Below are 18223 nucleotides of genomic sequence, written 5' to 3'. Positions count from 1 at the left end.
TACAAAAAATTGACCTTAATCCACAAAGGATCATGTTAATAAAAACTGGGCTACAGAGAAAAGAAATAAACATTTCAGACAGCTGACTCTAGTATGTGAACAACATAGTTTGCTATGAAGATTAAATACCTTCAGGTTTGTCTCCTCTACCAATGATTCTTGGCTTGAAATCCTGGCATTACAGTGTAATGCCAGGATTTCAAGCCAAGAAAACAGACACCCCACCTCCCCCTACTGACAATACCACGTACAGACATGGACCATTGCATCAGGAAATGAAAATACGAAGTCACTACAAGTATCACATTTCATCTACAAAGTATCAGGTATTGAAACAACTTACATGTACATACATAATCATACATAACAGGTTAACTGTCTTTGTTTTTGGTGTATTATCCACGTAACAGGCAGTCTCCAAAACTGTCAGGAAAGTTTTGGGTGATTTCTACAATCCAGCCATAGTTAATACCTGTACCGTTACATGAGATAGGTTTTACGACTGGACGGTCCCTACAGCATCAGCAATATTTACAACCAGCCACTAGCCTGCCCTGGGATGAAAAAATGTGGCTCCAGACAAGAAGACCACACACCCTGTACTATTGACCTTGCACAGGTTTAAGACATTTTGTACATGAAAGTTTATTTTATTACTTCATCAACTGGATAAAACTGGAAAGCTCCGTGTAATGTTCAGACGGGAGAGGTGTCATGAAGAGCTCTGTTTTGTTGCACAGTTGTTCACCAGACAATAAATGGTTGTATCTTGGTTGTGATCCGGTTGTCAGGTGTTGTTGCCATGGTTGGTATCCGGTTGTTACACTGAAGACAGCACTGCTACAGCCACTCTTTTACTTCACCTGAAACATCACAGAACATGGATTTGATAACAAAAATATCTCAATGGTCTTTCAAAATGACTACATGTACTTGTCCAACTATTGGTGGACTGGAAAATCCACACGAAAACAGAGTCTACAGTACCTTGGTACACACAATTTCACAGAGTGAAGTCTTAAGACCCACCATGTATTTGCCCCATTTCTTCCCCAAACATGGAAACAGAGCCTGAGGGGAAGAGTCTGTACCTTGGTACACACAGTTTTAGGGACTGAATACATGTATATACATTGTATCATATTCAAAGATATAACTCTAGAAACCCATAGGTGTACTTGTCCCATGTCTTCTCGAAACATGAACACTGCCTGAGGAGAAAGTCTGTACCTCAATACAAAGTTTCAGGGAGTAAATACATAATACATATCTTAAGATATAACTCTTGAGACCCACCGTGTATTTGTCCCATTTCTTCTCGGGGTCGTACGGCTCCCAGCGGCTGGCGGGGAAGATGTGTTTGTTGCGCTCGTACCAGCTCCGCAGGACCACCTTACCTGCATGGGACTAGAACAAGAACAGAGAATCAGTCACATATCAGTAACATGTCAGTCACATGTACCAGCTCCGCAGGACCACCTTACCCGCATGGGACTAGAACAAGAACAGAGAATCAGTCACATGTCAGTCACATGTCAGTCACATGTACCAGCTCCGCAGGACCACCTTACCCGCATGGGACTAGAACAAGAACAGAGAATCAGTCACATGTCAGTCACATGTCAGTCACATGTACCAGCTCCGCAGGACCACCTTACCCGCGTGGGACTACAACAAGAACAGAGAATCAGTCACATATCAGTCACATATCAGTCACATGTACCAGCTCCGCAGGACCACCTTACCCGCATGGGACTACAACAAGAACAGAGAATCAGTCACATATCAGTCACATATCAGTCACATGTACCAGCTCCGCAGGACCACCTTACCCGCATGGGACTAGAACAAGAACAGAGAATCAGTCACATGTCAGTCACATGTCAGTCACATGTACCAGCTCCGCAGGACCACCTTACCCGCATGGGACTAGAACAAGAACAGAGAATCAGTCACATGTCAGTCACATGTCAGTCACATGTACCAGCTCCGCAGGACCACCTTACCCGCGTGGGACTACAACAAGAACAGAGAATCAGTCACATGTCAGTCACATGTCAGTCACATGTACCAGCTCCGCAGGACCACCTTACCCGCGTGGGACTACAACAAGAACAGAGAATCAGTCACATGTCAGTCACATGTCAGTCACATGTACCAGCTCCGCAGGACCACCTTACCCGCATGGGACTAAAACAAGAACAGAGAATCAGTCACATATCAGTCACATGTCAGTCACATGTACCAGCTCCGCAGGACCACCTTACCCGCATGGGACTAAAACAAGAACAGAGAATCAGTCACATATCAGTCACATGTCAGTCACATGTACCAGCTCCGCAGAACCACCTTACCCGCATGGGACTAAAACAAGAACAGAGAATCAGTCACATATCAGTCACATGTCAGTCACATGTACCAGCTCCGCAGAACCACCTTACCTGCATGGGACTAGAACAAGAACAGAGAATCAGTCAAACAAATGTCAGCTATTGTCCACCAATGGTGCTCCATCATGGATCTCCTGCAACAGCGTGGACCCTTGCCACTCCCAAATCAACAACAATCAAACAAAAAACATCCATAACATGAAAGCTGGCTTACAAATTACAATGTATACACATCAATATCAAAGAAACTTACTGAAACTAACACAAATTTAGCCAGAGGCCCTGACACAAACGATGATGTTGGATGATATGATACATGTAACACAACTATCCATACTTTGATGGCTTGAAACAAGTGTTCATGACATTTGATTGTCTTTTCAAACTGATGAACACCCTGGCAATCACCATGGCAATGGCCTTAGCGACCGTTGCCATGACAACCTGCTCACCTCGTCCTTCTCCACGGTGGCGTCGTTCACCAGCCGCACGTCCTCGTGGACGTCGAAGCTGAAGAGCGGACCTGCCAACAAGGTCACATGATTAGGTACTGCTCCCTGATTGGTTGAACTGAGATGACATCATGTAACACACCGAAGGAGACAAATTCAAAGTCTCCAACAAAATCGGATCCTGGAGTTCCAAAAAAAGCTGCTAGGGGGCCCAAACTAAGACCACTTCTTCATGAGCCCAACACCTATCTACCATTAGAAAGTCATGACTACGGCATGTCCAGAACACCAGATATGAAAAACTGAAGCATATTTTCAGAATAAAAAGGCTTAAGTTGTAGAATACTTTACTACAATGTACTAAAACTCACCACTCTTCCCTCTTGCCTTTGTGACAATGAAGTCGTAGAAAGTGTAGTGCTGCAGGATGGTGGCAAAGTAACAGCAGTTAAAACAGCTCGACATCTGTCCAGATTAGGAAACACTAAAAGATCACAAAATGTAGTTACAGTAATTTCTATCCAGTATAAAACTCATACATAAATGATGATGAGAACTGGAAAAAAAATTGTGAGGACTAACTTCATGTAACATGCAGGACATGTTTAAAACGCAGGAGTTAATGCTATTCTCAGACTTATGGTCCGGTGCACAAGGAAATGTAGGGTGTGATTTTGAACACAAGGAAATCCGACTCACATGTGGGATGATCAAGTCTTCCTTGATGTACATGAGCTGTTCTACCGTAGCTGACCTGGCAACAAGAGGAGAAATCACCACAAGTCATTACCTACCCGGACTAAATCATGTTCAAATACTGTTACAGTAGCTGACCTGGCAACGAAAGGAGAAATCACCACAAGTCATCACCTACCCTGACTAAATCATGTTCAAATACTACTGTTACAGTAGCTGACCTGGCAACGAAAATAGAAATCACCACAAGTCATTACCTACCCTGACTAAATCATGTTAACATGTTCTATCTAGGCCTGTGGGAAGGGGCTTCATACAGTGAAAGTTTGTGTTCCAGAAACTACCACATCTCATACAGAACAATACTTATACAACAGAAACTACTATTGGCACTGGTTTTCAGCATATATAGCATAATAATTACTTTACTCCAGTACCATACTGCCACAAGTCTCTAACCTAAGTTTCTGCTTGAGGTCAATGATCACAAGTCACCTATCAAGTTTTTGCATGAGGTTTCTCACCTAAGTTTTTGCATGAGGTCTCTAACCTAAGTTTTTGCATGAGGTCTCTCACCTGAGTTCTGTGAAGTCCTTCCTGAGCATCTCCAGGCACCTCTGCAGGAACTGCTGGATGCTGTTCCCCTTCTTCATCTGGAAAACAAAATCAGAACTGTCAGGGAAAAACAACTTCTGGTTGCCATTTTTATGTCGTGTACATGGCCTCCTTCAGTCAATATTGATATTAATAATAATGCCTAAAATACTAATTCACATCAGCCCTACAGCATCCACTGGGGTTAATAAGTCCTATACGAGAATGACAGTCTCTGCCACATAGGTCACATCTGTAAGCTGACTCAGTTCTTTTATGTCATGACAAGACTACAATTCACCAAGAACCCATGAGAGGAAAGTGCCTGTTGTAGACTCAGAGTGACAGCGGAGGAAGAACAGCCACAAGACCGTCATGAGAGTTCAACTGTTTTCCAACACATGACCTGGAAGTGTGACACGAGCATTCAGATCCACAGTTATCAGGAAAAGGACAAAAGAACTGGTGGAAAATCCTCTCACACTGCAAGTGCTGAAACAAGTAGTACATGTACTTGCTCTACAACCCAACCAAGCCGCTAATGTTACCTTGACTGTCCGCCTGTGCCCCGACCCGTCCCAGTAGCTGAACGTGATCTCGATTTCCTCGTCTGTGGGAGGGAGAAGGACAGGGGTTTAGTGCTGATGCCACTGACCTCTCAGCCTGATCTATACAACATGAGAAAGCAGTAGAAGAAGAAACCCCATGGAGGGTCCAAGTATTGTTGGAAACACTGAGAAGAATTCAAGTCAATTCAACTAAACAACACCTACTGAGCTGCTACAGTTGCTCTTGTTCAAGAGGTAAGATACATGTAGTTTTGCATTCTATATGTCAGGGCTCGAAATAGTGGGTGCATGTGCACCCAGTGCACCCAAAATTGGAGCTGTGCACCTAATTTTTGACTCTGGGTGCACTGGTGCACCTATATATTTTTGTAGCCTATAGGGTTAAGGTACTATTGTACACTTAGAATATGCTTGAGATGTGAGTATAAAAACAGCATGATAACTTTTTGCTGTACTTTATTTAATGTATTATTTGTTAGAAATTTTATGTGTTAGCTATAGAATTACAGATTGAAGTTCTTAAGAAAGGCAGCAGCGTTAAACTTAGTAATTATGTTCTGAAGAACATTCAACTTTATTTCATGTGGTGCACCCAAAATTCTTTCTGTGCACCCAATTTTTTGAGTTGGGTGCACCAGTGCACCTATTCCCAAATATGAATTTCTAGCCCTGTATGTGCTGCCTCTCCAAGCCGAGCCACTTCTGATCACTGTTAGGTACAAAATATACATAATACTTACTGTATTGTTTTTATAGTGCATCAAATGCATTAGATTTTGTATGAAGTGTTGAATAGAATCTGTTTTGTAATGTTTCCTATGTTCTGTAATATGTGATGCACAATATCAGCAGTCAGCTGGCTCGCTCCACATGTTTTGTGTTGTGTCAATCCAGATACAGACCCATACTCTAGTTCTGAGCATGGCAGCCGAGGTAAACCAACTAGGACGGCACACAGACTAGTTATGACCAGTTCCAGCCTTACTTTTGATTTTCTCCTGTTTCCCCTCCCACTCCTGCCGGAGCTCCTCCCGCAGCTTGTTCTCCTCCTCCTGTACAGGGAGGGGGGGGGGGGGTCATATAAAACTGCTGTGTGAGGCACTTGGGGAATTATCAACCTTAAAAAGACTCAGATCAACAACGAATTCTAACCCCTGAAGAGGCTAATGAGAGTTAAAGAATGAAATAATCATTAAGTACATTGATGAACATTAGACATCAAGGTAAGTACACATGCGGTTGAAAGTGCAGCATACTAAATAGAACTGAGCTTTTAAAAACTGAGCACAACTGCAACAAATTCTGAAAAACCTCACCTTTTGGTCCCAGGCAGGCATCGGCCTGGTGTGTTATGCCGAAGGGCAGTTATACCGGCTACACAGATACATAAACAGATAATATAATGATACGAGGGGTGATCAATAAGTCCTTGGCCTGACCCAGAAATAAGGTGCACAACTCAAGTTTTGGGGCATAATTATGTAGTATGACATCTTTTAGCAATATCCACCAAACTTCAAATCATTCTGATCATTACTTTACAGACGACACTCAGTAACATTAGGTGAGTCAGAAGGATAAAAACATGGACAATTGAGCTGTGACTTAAGGTGTGGGGGTCGACTTGCTCTGCTGAAAGTCAGATACCCACTTCTTTTTAGTTTAAACAAGAAGGGAATCTTTATCAAACATTTTGACAATGTCTTCGAAGATTTTATGCCGATTCATGGCATGAAGAACTCGACCCACACAGCTCTGACCACAGTGTACCCTTGTTTTTCTCGTCACTTACCTAACAGTTTTCAAATGGGCGTTGAAATTTTGTGGATATTGTTAAAAGATGTCAAACTACATAATCATGCCCCAAAATTTGAACTGTGCACCTTATTTCTGGGTAAGGCCAAGGACTTATTGATCACCCCTCGTATACATATCCCATGAGGCCAGTGGAACCTCACCTCTCTGTCCCTGTCAGGCAGGAAACTCGTGTCCACGTCGGGGTTCTTCCCAAGTTTCTTCTTCTTAAACACTGCAACAGGAAACAGAGATGCTGTTAAGAACACAAATGTGTAAGGGCACATGTCAGGGCAAATGTCAGGGCAAATGTCAGGGCTAATGTCAGGCCAAATGTCAGGCCAAATGTCAGGCCAAATGTCAGGCCAAATGTCAGGCCAAATGTCAGGCCAAATGTCAGGCCAAATGTCAGGCCAAATGTCAGGCCAAATGTCAGGCCAAATGTCAGGCCAAATGTCAGGCCAAATGTCAGGCCAAATGCCAGCTGTCTTTTCTACCATTAGGAGAGGCTGACGATGCTATCAGCAAGATTCAATGTTTTACTAGTAGATAAAACAATTCGGAAGGAATACAAATATGAAATCATTGTATCTATAATGAAAAATCAGCATCAATGGGGGTTTAAAGTTAGATGTACATGTATATCTGGTACCTAGGGGGGGGGTTACAGCTAGATGTATATGCATATCTGGTATGGGGGAGGGGGGCACAGTTAGAACTTAGATGTGTATCTGCTACCTGGCTGTATTTCCTCCTCTTCCTCTTCTTCATCATCGTCATCACCCTCCTCCTCCTCTTCCTCCTCCTCCTCCTCCCCATCCACAGCGAAGGACAGCTGTGACAGCTGCGCCTGTTTCCTCGCTCTCTCTCTTCTCTCCTTCTTCTCTTCCTTCCTTTCCAACCTGCAGGAAGAGACGTAAAAAATATCGCAAAGTCACTAAGAGGGTGTGACTGCCTCCCTACTAATCTATGAAACCTGAAAAATGTATGCGAAAAAAATGTTGGACCTAAAGAAAAGAGTCATGTTCACAGATATGACAGTTCCTCAGAGATTTGCTCCTGATAGCTTCTGATACTATAGTTACTTGAAGTATATGGTATATTGAGAAAAAACAAAGAAAAGAATTTCACAGATAAGAGCAAAAAATGAGACAGAATACATATATGTACATGTACTGTAAAAAGATAACAAGTCAAGCAGCTTATGAAGGAGTACAAATGTCCTCACACTTCTGCTCTTTTCTTAGCCAGGTCTTTTTCTCTCTCCTTCACCAGAATCTCCTGTTTCTTCTTCATGTCATACAGGGTCACCAGGCCTGAAAGGTAAACAACAACATGTAAACAACAACATGTCATACAGGGTCACCAGGCCTGAATAGGCTGAAAGGTAAACAACTACATGTAAACGTAAATGTATCAAAATAGTAGGGGTCCTTCCGGATGTGAGTAGATCAAACCTTACAATATATGGGCTACAGTGTCTTCAATAAATTGCCCCAGAAAGAAAGAATGAGAAGATCTTGATTAACAGTGAGTGTTAACTTTTAAGGTACCCATATTCTATCTATTTATTTATTCTCCAGTCTTACCGACAGTCTCGGACTTGAGCTGCGCCTCCACGGCGTCATAGTGGGAGGAGAACTTGGCGTTGATGTGCGTTACCTTGGCAACACGCTGGGCTTCACTCTGGGGGGGGGGGGGAATCCGACAGGTAAGTAAATGTGGACTGTGCTCTGTGATTTTATATTAGATAGCTACTAAGCTAGCTGCATTATAATATTACAGAACAATTCACATTCCTATAATAAATGTAAATTCAGAGTTAGCAAAACTAATCTATTTGACACATTTAACCCACTGCTCAATTATGAGGAGCAGACTGCAGCTAGACTAGGACAGGTACAAGTCTGGGCCACTGTCTGGCAGTTGAAATCAACGTTAGAGAAATTATGATCAACATTTTCTTAGCTTGCCCCCCTCCCCATCCAAAACAAAAACATAACAGAAGTAACGTTCTGCCGGCCTCAAAGTCTCTCCAGTCGGCCCCTAAGCTCGCCCACCTCCTCTATCTCCTTCCTCTTCCTCTCGATTTCCTCCTGTTTCTTCTCCCTCTGCTTGAGGAGCCGCATGGCGCGGCTGCCTTCGCTCGCAGCTCCTTTGTAGAACGCCATCTTTACTCTGTCGTCCTGCAAGACACAAACGAACCGCAAGGCGGCGTGATCACTGGTGTCACGGACTATGGAGCCCCCCGTGCTATCGAGCCTTTTATGCCATATATGGAAATTAATGACAGGCCATTGGTGTAAAGCATGTTCTCGACAAATGAATCCCTATCAGAAGCGTAAGTTAATTGACAATCAGTATGACAAGTATACTCAGCTATCACTCACCCAACACCAACAGAAAGGAAAGAGGAGGAAACAAAAATATCGACATCCATATATGGGAAGACAAGGCTCGATAGCCGGGGAGGCTTGAATGGACCGTGACACCGGGTGATGCTCCACGGTCTCACAGCGCCGCCTGGCGGCCAGCTTCGAACATCTGCAGTGGAAAATTTCCTGCGCTGCGCAAATCATTCAAGCTGTGCGGAACTTCAGCGTGCAGCTGCTGCAAACGTGCGTGTGGAAAATCCCGTTAAACGGAGCTAGAAGAGAAAGCCGGTTTCTGTCTCTCGGTGTTGGTGCTGGAATGTTCTTCCCGATCGCGTTTGTCGCGGCGAGGCAGTTGGCTCGGACTCGGCCGCTGTTCGTGCGAGGATTCTCCACCTCTCAGGTAAACAATTTATTTTAGCCTTGGCGTTCCTTGTAATCAACGATACGTAAATTATAATTAGCATGTCCTGTAATTAAAGATTTACGAGTTAGGCGATCATTTCTGCTAAATCAAGACTTTCTCATAACCCCGGTAGCGCTGTGTGTTCGTGTATTTTCGGATTTTGAGTTGATTTTAGGGTTATTTTTGGGGCCGATCGCCGACCGTTACACAAACCGCCCTCCCCTCACAGACGACATGTTGGAGACGTGGCCACGTTTCCCTCTCGCCAGGCCGGGTTCTTTCGGGCTGCAGTCCTCAAAATGTGGATATTTCATCGTCATTCCCGTTTGCTGCCTCTCAGCAGAACAGGATGTTCAGTTTGTTTTCAGACAGAATTCTGTGATTGATTGTTTTTGGTCACGATTCAGATCCTGGAGCGATCTGAGGCAAAATGTCGTCTGCTACAAACTGTGTAAGGAGTCTGCGAGGAACCGTCAGAGTTTGGAGGGTTTGGTTCCGTTTCTGGAGCTACAAACCTGCCATTGACACGTTCTTTACACCATCTGTCAGTCCCCCTGGTTATCAGGTTTATTTCGCCTGATTTCCCGGGTTATTTGCACAACAGCCGGACCCTGGCATGGCTGGAACTTGTTTATAAATAGAACCGGTTCTCGTCATGTGAGATTAGCTTCATGAGCCACATGGAACAAGAAGGCTTCTCAAAATTATGAAAAACTAGAGTTCCACGACCTCATACCTTCGCCAAATGATTTTAACCTTTATGACTGACGTATTAGGAGTGTTTCTCATCAATCATAAATCATACCAGTTCATTGTCTTAAAATATAACATGTCCAAAGTATGAGCTGAACAAATTTATCATCAATTATGCAAATGAGGCCCTTATTAGCATAATTTGATTCAACGATGTTCACATTCACATAACGTCCCGATGCCACAAAAAAGGATTAAATGTATGAAATTGCCGTCTTTTGCCAGTGTGGAATAATAGAAGTTACTCATTAAGTATGCAAATAAGGCCCACATTTGCATATTTTCTATCTATCAACAGTCCTCTCTTCCTCAGTTACAATTTGAATTGTCATATCATGGAACAAAGCAGATTTTTAAAGTTGCCTCATTAATTATGCAAATTAGAATCTGATTTGCATAATTATCGTCCAATCATACTAAGCATCACAAAAGCTATCCACATACCAAAAATCATGACCATCCATCAAGGCCATCATGTTATAGTATTTTCTCATTAATTATGCAAATGAGGTCTTCATTTGCATAGTTCATATCAATTAATATTTTTCTCTTCCCCAGTTACATATGTCACATGTTTCAGAGTCCTATCATGGAATTTGGCGGATGTATAAACTTTCCTCATTAATTATGCAAATTAGATACTGATTTGCATAAAAAGTGTCTAATCATGTACATCATCACTCAAGCTATCTACCTACCAAAAATCATTACCATCCATCAAGCCCTTCTTGAGTTATTCCCTTTCAAAGTCAGACGCAAAACCTGCTCCTGCAGTTCCAAAAAAGCCGCTAGGGGGCCCAAACCCACACCACTTACTCTCTGTCCAAAGATCTATCTACCACTCAAAAATAAGTTCCATAGCATGTCCAGAACACGAGATATCAAAACAGGAAGTTCCGCTGCAGTACCGTAAGAAGCCGCTAGGGGGCCCAAAATCTCATCGTTTTTAGGTCTCATCAAAACCTACCAACATACCAAATACCAAGACAATCCATCAAGGCATTCTCGAGTTATCCTGTGCCACTACAAACAGACAAACAAACAGACAAACGCTACCCTCTGCATAACCTTCTCGGCGAAGGTAATTATATTAAAAAATCAGGTCAATTTGATGTTTCTTTGGGATCCTTTAGCTCATACTTTTTTCCCTATAGGAGCCCCCTTTCACGTGTAAGTTTGACACTGCTGTGTGATTGTTATTAGAAGGATTAATAAGCATGTGCAATAACTAATATCACATTTTTACCTGATTAACAAGTTGTGAAGTGATGCATAAGAAAAGTTGACATGACAATATTTTGGATACACAGCTGTTCACTTGTGAAATCACCTCAGACAGTGTCAAAAATTACTTTCTAATCTAAAACTATTCACTGAAAGTGAAACTACCAAATTAGGGGATAATCCTAGGGAATCAATTAAACAGGTGATTAGCATTTTCTTGTGATTTTGTGGCATAATTAGCCGCTGGGCAGTTTGGAAATGGGCCGAAAGTCTTAAGAAATTAAACATTGTCTTGGTTAAAAAAAAAAGGATATTGAATACATCTAAAAAAGAAATACAGGCATGAAATACTGTGGGGTAATGATAAAACTAATATCACTCACTCACTCACTATCCGGTTTAACGTCTTCTTTTCCCCATCATCTGGGGGTTTGACGTGCTATATCATACTGATAATACAATGCTAAACTTTCTTCCAACATTAACTTAGGTATTCACGTATTCACAATATCATACTGACTTCGGACTGGGTTCAGTAATTTTGTTTACTGAACATCAGGGCATAGGGTATGTAGCCAAAAGTCATGAAGTCTTGCCAAAAATGTATTTGGCAGAACCCTCCTTGGCAGAACAAAGTGGCAAAAACATAATAACAACCAAAACAAATTCCACGCATGAAATACAGTGTGATAATAACATACTGCCATTGGACTCATTGAGTCATTCCAGTAATTTTGTGGGCTGAAACTTCAGTCCTAATGTGGTGAAATGCTGTGTGTATTGTCCCTATATCCATAAATCTAAGAATGATGAATAAAAGTCGTTAAGAATAAAATGACAATCAAATGTTCTGATCTCCTCACTCTGCATATTGTGTCACTCTTGAATCTACAATCGAATCAAGTTGGCCAAAAGTTGGACGCTCCATAAATTAATTCCCTTTTATGTTTCGCTGACTCCACTTTCTTTGAAAATTTTACATGGCTAAAACTGGGTCAAGGTTTAAATCTATCAGTTGCGCTTGTTTTCATTCTCAAACTGGTTAAAACTGGCCCATTCTGGCCTTCAGCCAATCAGAAGCCAGGATTGAGACAACACCTCCTGTTGATTCTATGTGGGGTCAAAGGTTGGAGAACTGGTAGTAACTGGTTTCGCTGACGGCCAATGAGACGTCAGGAACAGGACGACGCCCACCTGACTCAGCTGTTGGTCTCACCTGTGGGGTTTAATTGTGACCTGCGTGTTTTTCACGGTCGGTTGAGAAATCTGCACATTTGGAGGATAATCAGGTAGGGAATTGGTGGTTCTGTTGTCCCCGGTTACGGCTGGTGGTTATTATGAAGGTGACATTGACTGTTGTGTGTGTGGGAGGGGGGCGGTAATGAGGTATAGCTAATAGCTACACGTTGGCAGTCAACCTTTGAACTGTTTTATCCTAAAACATGTCATGGACCTTGTTCCAAAAGGCTTGTTTGTATGTCAGACGTGGCTATAGCTAGTCAAGGTGACGTTTGCGATCAGCCAGTCTCAGCTGTGTGGGAGGGGGGCGATTCTGAGCTGTAGCCTGGATACATGTACACCTCATAATTATACACCTTTGTTCTTCACAAAACCTGCCATCCCTCAATTAAAAAAGTCTTGATTTCTGAGACAGAACCATGATGATTGATGATGAGACCAAACCTGCAGTGTTTGCTGTAAACTGCTGCACACCTGAAATGTCACACCTGGGGGGGGGGGGTGACTGCCAGGTTACCTGAAGGTGATGTGGTAAATGAAGGAGACAGGTAAATGATTGTCACACCTTCTATTGAAAGGAGTAACTTGTCTGGGAAGGTATATGTAGTTGTTGTTCTTAGTGACATAACATTCACACTCAGGTGTTTTCTATATTGTTATAGCTCGTTATGCTGTCCATTGTACTGTCTTGTCCTTGTCAGCAGGGCTAGCCCTTTGTGATAGCCACAGGCTAGTTGGGCAGCCCTGGCTGTGTGTCCAAAATAGCCAAACAAATAAATGAATAAATAAATAGATAAATAGAAATTACAAATGTAGTTCAAAATCTATAGTTAACATAAAATGTGGAGCAGATGACATAAAAATGTGCAAGTCACAGACTACATTTGTAGCTGTCCCCCTGGGCAGTCGGTGATGAAAGACTATTGCATCAGCAAACCTGGAGCCAGTATTCAGGCTTTTCATTCAGTCCCAGTGATGATGATAATTAATCTGAATCCCCGGGACCATGCTGGGATTAAGCTTTAGAGTGTTGGCGTGTTTAAGAGATGCAGACTCTAATCCAACATGGCGCAAATGGCATCAAATGAAAAGCCTGTATTGTGATGCCTTCGATGGTGATGTGGATATCGATCATGCATCAGTGTGCTCCACTGCATACAGTAACCCCAGGGCTGGAATTACTGGCTACATCCACATGGATGAACTTTTGTTTACCCAACATTAATATTGAAGCTGGTACTGCACTTAATTTGTGACTGTGGGTGCACCTAAATATTTAATGTGTTGGTCAGTGTACAGTACAGCATGCTCTTGATAGTTATTGTCAGAAAAAGATAAATCCTTTGTTGTATTAGAAATTTGAAGTTAGCTATATATATATATATATATATATATATATATATATATATATATATATAATTTCTGTTCATTTATTTTTTTTTGCGCCTAAACTTGAGGTCACGGTAGTACCAGTCTATCTATTCCGAAAGCTGAATTTCCAGCCATGTAACCATAAATGAAAATTGGAAGCTATGGGTCAACTCAATAAGTCTTCTTAAATATCATGGAACTTCAAACTATGGATCAACTAAACAGGTCTACTTATGGAACTTCAAACTATGGTTCACCAAACCTGTCGTTAGTAGTGCGGATCGAAACCCGAGTTTAGGTTTAGGTTCGGACTCGAGTCCAGAGGTTTAGGTTCAGGTCCGGACTTGAAAGTCCGGCCCTGAACAACAATTTTGGAATATTTTTTCCGTGTTACATGTAACATTGCAAATTGGCAGATATTTTACACGTAATTTGAAAACTATATATACGGAATTATATACAGTCAGTAATTAACACAAAGGTTCAGTTATAAACACAAAAACAGCAATGTTTTCATATTTTTCTAGTGCAAATTTCACGATCTAAGGGAGGTTTAAGATGGTTTGAAACAAAAAGGAGTGTATAAGTGAGAGATTTTTTTTTCAAGTCCGGACTTGTTTCCAGACGTTTAGGTTTTTTTGGACTTGAACCTAAACGTTTTACAAGTCCGGAACCGGTCCGGCCGGACCGATCCGCACCACTACCGACAGGCAGCGAGGGTAAAAAAAAACATCAGCAGATTTCCGTCACATGTATTGACTTGACCAGTGCAAAGGTTGTCAAGGCGGATCTTTTCAAGGACAGAAGGTGTTCTCTGTTCATGTTTTCTGATAATTGAGATATCAGCTATATGATCATTAAAACATCACCACCACCTATTGTTAATACAATTGTCAATTTATCCTTCAATATTCTTTTAGTGAATTTTCAGACACCTGAATAATGCGTTCCCCAACGCAGAGATGGATCCGCATTGTACAGATTTCTTTTAGATTGTAGGTCTAGCTACATGTAGGTAGGAATAGCAGGCCTCGAAATTAACTTTTTTCCCTACTGTCCCAGTATTGTCCCGAAAATAAATTTCGATTGTCCCAAAGTGAGGATGGACTGTCCCAACCCTATTCTCAGGAAGTATGTATTATTATATATTGTTACAACAACAATAAAGCTCAGAGTACAGTATTGCTGTGTAAGCTAATTGTCAATTGAAATAAACCCAAAATCAAGTCAAATTGAAACTTGTCATTTTTTATTAGGCTACACCAAATAATTTTTATGGATGACGTCCGCGCGCGCATTGATGTTGGTCTGTTCCCAGAAAAAACCCCAAGAAATTCCGCTTCCTGTAACTATGACCAAAGAGTTACGACAGTGCCGCAAATCGTAATATTAACGTAAAACTCGTCACGCGAAATGCATAAATAAACGCCTAAGGCTATTGGCAGGATCATCCTGTCAGCAGTAGAAAATCTGCACTGCTGACAGCTAGGATCATCCTGTCAGCAGTAGAAAAAAATGCACTGCTGACAGGATGATCCTGGCAGCAGTGTGATATGGAAAGAAACAGGGCAGGACAACAACTGCTGTTGAACTTCAACTGATTTATTCAAATCATTGCAGTTTTCATGATGAATAAAAGAATTGTTAGTTGTTACACTGTGTTCTCTCATTCAATTTGTGTCCTAACATGTGTCGTCGACTATTATATTTCAAATCTAGGCATCTTGTTTTTTTCGGTCCTTCTTGGGTTTTTTTCGCGCTCTCGCATTAGATTTAGGGTCTCCAAAGGACGTCATCCATAAAAATTACATGGTGCAGCCTTAGACAACAACAACAAAGACAAACCAAATGTTCTTTCTATCTGGGAAGAATAAGATGTAACGTATTGTATTGATAGTACTGCAGATGTACAGGGACCACTGGATTATTTTCTACTGTCCCAAAAATGTCCCAAAGTGATTTTTCAGTTGTCCCGGCCTAAATTTCAGTGGCCCCGGGACATAGGGACATAGTTAATTTCGAGCCCTGAATAGTAGTAGGATGTGGGTTCAAATTTGTGTTTGAAAATGGAATAATGATGGTACAATGGTTCAGTACATCCTGGTGTTTTTGTTAATAATTATTAACCTTCTCCCTGCTGCCCAATAGAGAAACGTCTACTTCAGTGTGCTAAATGTTAAGTACATACTGTACCTGAGTATGAAGTAGATTTATGGGGTCAGCTAGAGTTCACGGGGTCAAATGTAAAGTGTGGTGTTCACCTGATGTCGATGTTTCACCAGCATCCATTTGTGATAATTAATGTGACAATAGTCTCATGATCAACAAGATCACCTCGCTTTGTATGCCATAGATTTAAAAAAAAAACTGGCAGTTTTATTATTACACAAACCTGGCAGTTTTATTATTACATCAGCGTCATTTGTAGCTTGCACATTCCAGTCCGCACCCGTGGTAAGGTATTCCAGGCATCTCCCCAAACAGGTTTTTAAAGCTCATTATGAATATAAATTCATTCACTAACTAATGATTAAGAGCCATTTGTATCATGTAGTCTTTGATCAGACATCTGTTTTCAGAGTGAAAGTTCATGAATACTTGTCTGGTTTTGCTGCCAAACATTTCCTAACAATAAGTAACACATAGAAGTAGAAGTTCAGTGAAGAAGTTACGGCTTGTAATTTGTGAAAATGATTCTTCCTCCATACAAATGGCACCCTGCCATAGTGGGAACGCAGCAGTTTGGAGGTATGTCAAGGGCAATGGGCCCGGATCTGCCAGGTTGCAATGTAACAAATAACAGGAGTTGTAACAAAAAAAGAAACTTGTATACAAGGAAATGACGCTACTGTTAATGCATGCAAGTTTGTGTGGTTTTAATTTCGCGGTAGGGAGAAAATAGGGTGTCCATGGTGATTTTAAGTTCACGTTTTAGACAATAGTATTAGTAGACAAGGGGGTAGGAGGGCAAAACATTTCATGATGGTTTTAAGTTAGTGGCAAATAAAGAGCTTACTGCAAAAACTGTGAACATAAAACCACCACGAACATTTCTGCATTAAATTTACATTATTTCTGTTTCAGTGTTTGTTGTATACTGTGTTCATGTCTCAATACTGCCCTGCATCATCAAAACTAATCATAACATATATCATAAATCATTATTCATAAATGTATAGACAGTACAAGTAGATCATTAATTGCCATTATGAGAATGTTTCATCCCTGATTGTGTACTTATATCTACATGCCCTCTGGTCATGTTTTAAGATAATAATAACTTTGTAAGGAAGAATCAGATGATTTAAGCCGTTCTGTGTTTAAATATTTCTCTCTAACTCATGGCACATTATGTTCCCCTTTACCCAGCCTGGTCTGTCTAAAGTTCTAGTTTCTATATCTTGATTGGGGAGAGATTTGGGAGGAAGGTGGGCGTTGTGTGGGGTTGAAGGGGGCGTTACTAGGGGTGGGGGGGGAGGGGTACCACCGGGTTCATTGTGTGCGTCCAAGGTACAAACATGTTTATAAGTCACTGATGCATGTTGCCTAAACCTGTGTAGGTATGGAGAAAATGCATTTTGACCCCTAAAGCCTGTCACACATTCAGGACGAGTCTCACTACTTGCTACCGACCACAGTAATGTTTTTACATCTAGGGTTGGGAGAAGTCTGGAATCCATCCTGATATTCTAGCCGCTCTATCTGATCACATCCAAGCAGAATCTGATCATGACTTTCCCAACTACGTTAACGGTGCATGATATTATGGTAGCTAAGGAACACCAAAAATTCTGTCCCGTAGAGTCATTGTTCAATGTTGTACAAACAACGTACAAGGAGGGCCTTTGTATATATATAGTCTCTGATATTTACTCAACACCCTTTCTGAAGACTGGAGCACTACGAGAGTTGGTCTTGCTGTTTTCCTTGCTTTTACTAGGGTTTCTAATATTTGCCAATGTATGAATTTCAAACTAATGCAGCTAGAAACGACTTTTCTGTAAATACGAAATCCTGATTTAAACATGATATGTCATATCATAATGACAAATAGACATGTACATGTGGAGTTAGTAGGAAGTTTGTTTTCCCCTTGACTGGGCCTGAGTGCAGCGGCTGAGCATGTAGTTTACGGTTCTGTGACTCTATAAGACCTTCTGTAAGTCATGTTTGTACGGGGGAATGGACAGGACTACTACTCGTAGCTGTTAAGTTCATGGTTCTGTGACTCCCTATAGTGCTATACGTCATGTTTGTACAGGGTGTGAATAGATAGAACTAGCTAGTGTTGTCATGAAGTTTGCAGAGGAACAGTGGCACAATAAGAACAGGTAGAGGTTGGGGGTTGGAATGCAGGTGTGAA

General features: G+C 41.6%; 2 protein-coding genes across 9 annotated transcripts in view; one reads left to right on the top strand and one right to left on the bottom strand.

Annotated features, from left to right (window-relative positions):
• Positions 1-316: 316 nt before the first annotated feature.
• LOC136434314 (protein FAM50A-like) lies at positions 317-8714 on the bottom strand. Of its 8 annotated transcripts, none has more exons than XM_066427053.1 (14): positions 8556-8714; positions 8085-8181; positions 7724-7811; positions 7234-7397; positions 6660-6751; positions 5687-5753; positions 4681-4742; positions 4115-4191; positions 3542-3596; positions 3214-3262; positions 2843-2913; positions 2268-2277; positions 1297-1397; positions 317-863 (listed from the first exon to the last, which is right to left on the bottom strand). In XM_066427053.1, exons 1-14 carry the CDS (start codon positions 8664-8666, stop codon positions 855-857), a joined length of 1053 nt encoding a protein of 350 aa, XP_066283150.1. In that variant the 5' UTR covers positions 8667-8714; the 3' UTR covers positions 317-854. The 8 variants fall into 8 exon arrangements, with proteins under 8 accessions (XP_066283150.1, XP_066283151.1, XP_066283149.1 ...); XM_066427054.1 differs by lacking the exon at positions 2268-2277 and adding an exon at positions 1659-1668; XM_066427052.1 differs by lacking the exon at positions 2268-2277 and adding an exon at positions 1572-1581.
• Positions 8715-9023: 309 nt separating this feature from the next.
• Positions 9024-18223, top strand: part of LOC136434313 (cytosolic 10-formyltetrahydrofolate dehydrogenase-like) — a 29560-nt gene continuing 20360 nt past the window's right edge. Inside the window, exon 1 of the mRNA XM_066427048.1 lies at positions 9024-9270. Coding sequence (XP_066283145.1) covers positions 9187-9270 — 84 coding nt within the window. The 5' untranslated portion in view covers positions 9024-9186. The remainder of the gene's footprint in view (positions 9271-18223) is intronic.

The sequence above is a fragment of the Branchiostoma lanceolatum genome, chromosome 5, assembly GCF_035083965.1.
Source record: "Branchiostoma lanceolatum isolate klBraLanc5 chromosome 5, klBraLanc5.hap2, whole genome shotgun sequence".
NCBI classification, from domain to species: Eukaryota; Metazoa; Chordata; class Leptocardii; order Amphioxiformes; family Branchiostomatidae; genus Branchiostoma; species Branchiostoma lanceolatum.
Note: the sequence above shows the minus strand (reverse complement) of the source record. Positions and strands in the feature narration are given on the sequence as shown.

Bases quoted from the DNA above. Each gene is read 5' to 3' on its own strand.
- LOC136434314 (XM_066427053.1), bottom strand. From the start codon at position 8,666: ATGGCGTTCTACAAAGGAGCTGCGAGCGAAGGCAGCCGCGCCATGCGG. The intron at 8,182-8,555 runs GTGGGCGAGCTT...CCCCCCCCCCAG, and splicing joins AGAGGAAGGAGATAGAGGAG to AGTGAAGCCCAGCGTGTTGC. The intron at 7,812-8,084 runs GTAAGACTGGAG...TTTACCTTTCAG, and splicing joins GCTCAAGTCCGAGACTGTCG to GCCTGGTGACCCTGTATGAC.